The 6,366-nt window shown below is 41.6% G+C and overlaps 1 protein-coding gene across 2 annotated transcripts in view; it reads right to left on the bottom strand.

Moving 5' to 3' along the window:
• Positions 1 to 5,494: 5,494 nt before the first annotated feature.
• The window catches only part of LOC131217063 (uncharacterized), a 33,705-nt gene continuing 32,833 nt past the window's right edge, over positions 5,495 to 6,366 (bottom strand). For both annotated transcript variants that reach the window (XM_058211792.1, XM_058211793.1), the window contains one exon: positions 5,495 to 6,152. In XM_058211792.1, coding sequence (XP_058067775.1) covers positions 5,969 to 6,152 — 184 coding nt within the window. In that variant the 3' untranslated portion in view covers positions 5,495 to 5,968. The remainder of the gene's footprint in view (positions 6,153 to 6,366) is intronic.

Genomic DNA, 6,366 nt, shown 5'->3' with positions numbered 1-6,366 from the left:
GGCGTAACTCGCCCTGACTCAGCTCTGACTCGGTTTCGACTCAATTCCTTTATCCTTCCTGTATCTCTCTTTCTCTCGTCAGGTAGGGTTTGTATAGCCATCTCTTGGACTCCACTAAGATCCGGAAATCCTGCTGCGAAGAACGAACGGTCTGGAATCATTCTTGGAGCCGAAGTTTCTTTTACTCAGTACGCAATCCGATTTCCGCATCAAGTTCGTGTGGAAGGATGCTGGGTGGGGCCCACTTCAATGTATGTGATAAATCCATTCCGTCCATCCGTTTTGCAAGCCCATTTTATGACGTGCACCTAGAAATGAAGTAGATACAAAACTCAATTGGGTCACACGAGAGGGAAATTTTGGAAAAGAAATGCCTACCGTTGAAACCTTCATGGGGCACCACATTAATGTTTATATGCTATCCAAACCGTTTATAAGGTCTTAAAATCATCTCTAAAAATGGATGGACGGGGTAGATTTCTCACAAACATTTCGTGGTTGAATCTAGGGGTGCACATTTAATCGGTAGAACCGTGGAACCGGGCTAGAACCAAACGGTCCGGTTTGATCCGGTTCTAGAGTGCACCGGTTCCGGTTCCAAAAATCAAAGAACCGGTGACATCGGTTCGGTTCTTGGTTTGGGGGTATATAGAACCGAACCGAACCGTGAACCGATCCGTAGAACTAAACCGTGGATCCGAGCCGTGGAACCGAACCGATGTATTTTTGCATATCTTATAATTATTTTCTCTAGAATAATTATTTTCGTAAACGTATTTTTGAACACCTTATACAACATCTAAACTATTCATCAAATGGACCACAACATGGATGGACATGGGCTTGCAATTGGGTTGGATTATAAAAGCCCGAATCGTGGAATCGATCCGGAATCGAACCGGTTTTAACGGTTCGGTTTCGATTCGGTTCTAGGGTGCCAACGGTCCGGTTTCGATTCCAAATTTCCTAGAACCATTAGGAATGGTTCGGTTCGATTTCACCCCAGGAACCCGGACCAAACCCCGTGTGCACCCCTTGAATCTCTGTTTTCTCTCTTCCTATCATTAGGTAGGGTTTTTATTATAGCCATTCCTCCTGGTTCGGAAATCGCGGGCGTATGCAGCAATGTGTTTCGAAGTTTTATCTATCGGTGGGGCCCAGCGTGATTTATTTATTTTATCCACTCCGTCCATCCATTTTATCAGATAATTTTAATGCTTTAGACAAAAAATGAAGCATTTTAAAACTCATTTGGATCACATCACAAGAAACGGTATGAATTTAATGAACACCTACCGTTGAAAAATTCTACAAGTTTTGGATCATGCCGATATTTGTGTTTTCCTCACATTCATATCTGTGTGATCTCATGAAGAGTTTGGATGACAAATAAACATTACTGTGGGCCCTATAAGGTTTCAACGGTGGAAATCATTATTCTGCCTATTTTATGTGGTGTAGTCCACTTGAGATTTAGATATTTTTAAGCTTGGCTCAACCCTTAAAATGAGCTGAAAAACATATGGACGGCTTGGATAAACCACATACATTCACGGTGGGCCCAACAAAGTTTACTCAATACGGAATCGGATTTCATCCGCCGGATCCTTGGTGCGTTCCAAAGGAAACAAAAAGAAGGGAGACGGTAGGAATTTTCCAACCCAACTTTTCCTTTAGTGCGGTCCACTTGAGTTTTGGATTCTTCTCAAAAAATGAGCACACAAAACGGATGAACGGGATGGATGTCTCACAGACATCAGGGTGGGCTACAACTAAGTTTCCGGTGCTGGAACTTCACCTAAGTTTCCGGCGCAGGAACTTCCTGCGAAAGTCTCTTGCAGGAAATTCGCGTCCGTGCGTTCCAAAGGAAACAAAAAGAAGGGAAACGGATTGGCTACTCCCTTGGCACCAGCCAATGGCTGGTGGTCGGTGCTCTGTCGGCCACCATGTTGTATGTGTTTCATCCATGCCATCCGTACATTTTTTCAGATCATTTTATCATACCGTGCTTTAATTGAATGGTCAGATGGGCTTAAAACAATGATTTGAGTAGCTCACGGACCTGCTTTGCATGTCAGGGTGTAGAGATGTGATTGGTTTATCATATCAAAGGTCATGCCATGCTTTAATTGAACGATGGTGTACGGTTTAAGGTGTACGCTCTACAACTACACTGCTTGTTGTATTTAGAAAGCAGGTGTATCAATGGGACGGGTTAGGGCCAGTCTAAACATCTGTCAAAGGCCGGCCCGTACCACTCAATGGAGGTCCAAAAACAGCCCGCGCCACAACGGGTGAAGCCCAAGCATGACCTAAGAATCCGCTACAAAGCCCATCCCGAGCCTGAACCCGGGCCCTGTAACTGATGGTGACGGTTCTAATTCATTAACTCTGTTTTGGAGACCGCTGAGAAAAGGACGTGGATTGATGCCCTAAAATGGACGATGTAGATATAGAATACTTACGTGAAGGTGGGGCCCACATTAAGAGCTGCACCATCTTCGGTGAGTCCTGGTGTAACACCTCAGAATTTGGCATGTAGGAGTATGTATGTGTGGATGAACTTTCTCGGTACCGTTATCAATAAAACATTTAGAGCAAGTTTCATTCAGTCGGGCTTACACTATTAACAAATCTTTGTGGGGCGTACAAATCTGGCCTCCTGTACACACCTGGGCACTCACCCAATTCACCACAATCAACTGAATACATAATAATTGGTAAATTGGACAAACCTGGGCACTTATCCAACCCGATCACAATTGATTAAGTACATGGTCTATTGCACACACGTAAGCGCTTAGCTAGAGAATATTGCACACGCTTTGACGCTCACCCGAAAATATTCAATTAGCTTATTGTACACACTTGGATGCTCACCTTAAGATAATTAAAGGAACTATTGCACACACTAGGATACTCTCCCAAAGGTAATAACTGACAGTCCCCCTGATAATTGGATCTGCTTCATGTTTGGGATAATGCCCTCAAAAACAGAAAATAGCAATATGAATTTTCAATAAGTCACCACAGTGAAAACAAAATAACAAGATTCTAAATTATTAGTTTTAACTATGTCTATAAGTCACAAATCCAAAGATTAAGGATGTCATATCAAGAGCCCCACTTTTATATTATGCAAAGAGGCCGGGTCTCTTGAGCAATATCGAAATGCAGCTCAGCAATCTCTGCAAAGGAGCTTCTAGAAGTTGCCCTTCCTGTATCTCTCTTTCTCTCGTCAGGTAGGGTTTTTATAGCCATCTCTTGGACTCCACTAAGATCCGGAAATCCTGCTGCGAAGAACGAACGGTCTGGATTCATTCTTGGATCCGAAGTTTCTTTTAAAAAAAAAAAACTTTCGTAAACAGTTCTGTCATGACGCCTGTGGTTTCTTACTAGGTTGGATTGGATTAGTGTTGCACGGATGAGATTTAACCGTTTGAACGGGTAGGATCTATTTAGGGTTGATTTCATGGATTGATCGAATTCCGGCCGGGACGCGGATTTCCTGCGAATACCTTTCGCATGTTCGTGTGGAAGGATGCTGGGTGGGGCCCACTTCAATGTATGTGATAAATCCATTCCGTCCATCCGTTTTGCAAGCCCATTTTATGACGTGCAACTAAAAATGAAGTAGATACAAAACTCAATTGGGTCACACGAGGGGGAAATTTTGGAAAAGAAATGCCTACCGTTGAAACCTTCATGGGGCACCACATTAATGTTTATATGCTATCCAAACCGTTTATAAGGTCTTAAAATCATCTCTAAAAACGGATGGACGGGGTGGATTTCTTACAAACATTTCTGTGCCCCCACCCAACATCCTTGCGCAGGAACTTCTTCGGGAAGGCTTTGGCAGGAAATCCGTTTCCGAATTTCCGGAACGAAAGAAAAGGAAGAGGAAGTTCCCCGGAAACTCTTTGGGGTCCACCATTATTTATGTATCTTATCCACTCTTGTCATCCATTTTATAAGATAAATTTAGAAATTTAGCCCAAAAATGAAGCATATCCAAGTTTTAATTGGACCACATCTCAATAAACAGTGTTAATTGAACGTAAAATTCTTGGAGTGCCACATAAGTTTTGGATCAATCTCATAATTTTTTTCCCTTCATCCATATATTTTTAATCTTATGAACAGGTTAGATGACAAATAAAAATCACTGTAGGCCCTAAGAAGATTTCAATGGTGGAAATCATTATTCCGATTGTTTCCTTATGGAGTGGTCCATTTGAGATTTGGATATGATTCAATGTCAGATTAACCTCTAAAATGAGCTGGAAAAACGGATGAACGGCGTGGATAAACCACATTCAATCACGGTGGGTCCAAAAAAGTTTATTTATTAAGTTAGTATTAGTGGGATCCTTGGTGCGTTCCAACAGAGAAAACGGAAAGAAGTGTTTCACGCTCGAGGATTCTTTCTTTCTTATTATTTTGTTTTTTTCATGCGAGTGGGCCTTGTTTCCCATGCGAGCATGCTAACGTGCGAGAGTATTCTTGTTTTAATCTACACGTGGGAATGGTCAGGGCTTGATTGTACGCTCGCTAAAAGATTTAGCATTTAATGGCCCACTAATTGAACAGTTTAGATCATCACAGTGAGTATTCAATTGACTTATCTAAGCCCAGTGGTTTAGATGAGTTTTTTTTTTTTTTCAAAATTAACAGTCAGATGGTCTTACAATTGGACTCGATTTCGCCCTACCCTCCGGTCTCTAGCCCCGAACGGGCAGTTCTATGGGCCAGCCCACTGTGATGTATCTGTTTATTCACACCGTCCATCCCTTCTCTCATATATTTTAAGGTATGTGCACGAAAATGAGTTAGATCCAACGCAATAATAAGCTTGTGTTGCATTAAATGCAAGATTCATCTATGGTGTGGTGTGGTTGGCAATCCGCTTTCGTTACAATTATGATTTGAGTGGCTCACTGAACTCCTTGACATATTAAGATATAAATATATAGACGGTTTGTCAAATCAATGGTCATACTTCAACATTCCCTATGAGAACTAATTAGGAATAATTATGTCTGATTTGTATAAATCAATGGATGTCTAATCGTCCAAATCAACATACAAGCTTGGATGATCTAATCAGTAGACCAGCCTGATTTTCATAGAAGGCCATCTTGATGGTCTGATGAATCTTTTGCACGGTTTGGATGTCCCACATACAAGACTATAAGTGAAAGCTCACATGCATGCAGTACCTGTACTTTACACATTAATACATTGCTAAGAAAGCACCAATCTTATTCCATCACGAATCGCTTTTCTCATTAATACATATGAGTACATGATTTATTACCAGATGGGCACTTCTTCCCACAAGTGTTCAATAGCAAGGTTAGGGAGACTGGGACATTGAGGTTTATGCCCAAGATATTGGCTTTAATGGCAGTGCAAAGACAGACAGCTGCTTCAAGGTCAACTATGCGGGAAAAAGATCCACGGAGACGTTTTCCAGATCCACCAACTGAAACAACCATAGGCGGGAAAAAGATCAGATTGCAGAAGCAATAGACAGTCCATCTACCACAAAAATGAACAAAGAGGGAAGATGGCAGAAACTATCTAATTAATTTTGAAATTTTTTGACCATTATTGTAAACAGCAATGCTGGATTCTGTTACACAGTATCATGTTCTGTTCAACAAATAATGCAAAGAAATGCTCTTCAGAAACATTTGAGGAACCAGACCTAGTAGATTACACTGGCTTTGCATTTACTCTGCCAGCTTGTCTCTTAGAATCAACTGTCTGTGTCGCCAATTAATTTCAGAAGCCCATCCTGTTTGACCATTATCAGACATGGACGACTTTTGAGACATTTCTGGATGCCCCCAGGCTTTTGGGGCAGCAGTTGAGGCTCCCCTCTGTTTCTCAGCACCATTCCCAGTTCAGTTCTTAGATTTCTTGCCACAGACCTCCCATGCACCATCTATGCTATGATGTGTCACTTCTTGAAACAGCTGATCAATCTTGGGGCTGTTGTTGCCAAAGTCAGAGCCTCCAGAGTAATGTCCATACAGGGGAACCACGCCTTTTCCATTACGTGATGAATTAGCAGCAGCAGCAGCCGAGGAGGCCATGCCACCAATCTTTTTCGAATTCGTTTCAGTATTGTGTTAATTACCTGACTGTTTTGGATAGGGTACTCCAGTCAAAAGCTAATAAAATAAGTCCAAAACCATTTAGCGTTCGGAAGAAATATGATAATAAACACATTGAAGAAACTGTGACATTAGTAAGATTCAACTAGATCCAAAGCTCCCAAGTAAACATACCATATACCAGTATACACAGTTCTGAACAAAGAAAATCACACTATCAAATAACTTACCATTCCAACCA

Source organism: Magnolia sinica, chromosome 10 (assembly GCF_029962835.1).
Source record: "Magnolia sinica isolate HGM2019 chromosome 10, MsV1, whole genome shotgun sequence".
Classification (NCBI taxonomy): Eukaryota; Viridiplantae; Streptophyta; class Magnoliopsida; order Magnoliales; family Magnoliaceae; genus Magnolia; species Magnolia sinica.
The sequence above is the reverse complement of the archived record's forward strand: the minus strand, read 5'-3'. Positions and strand labels throughout refer to the sequence as shown.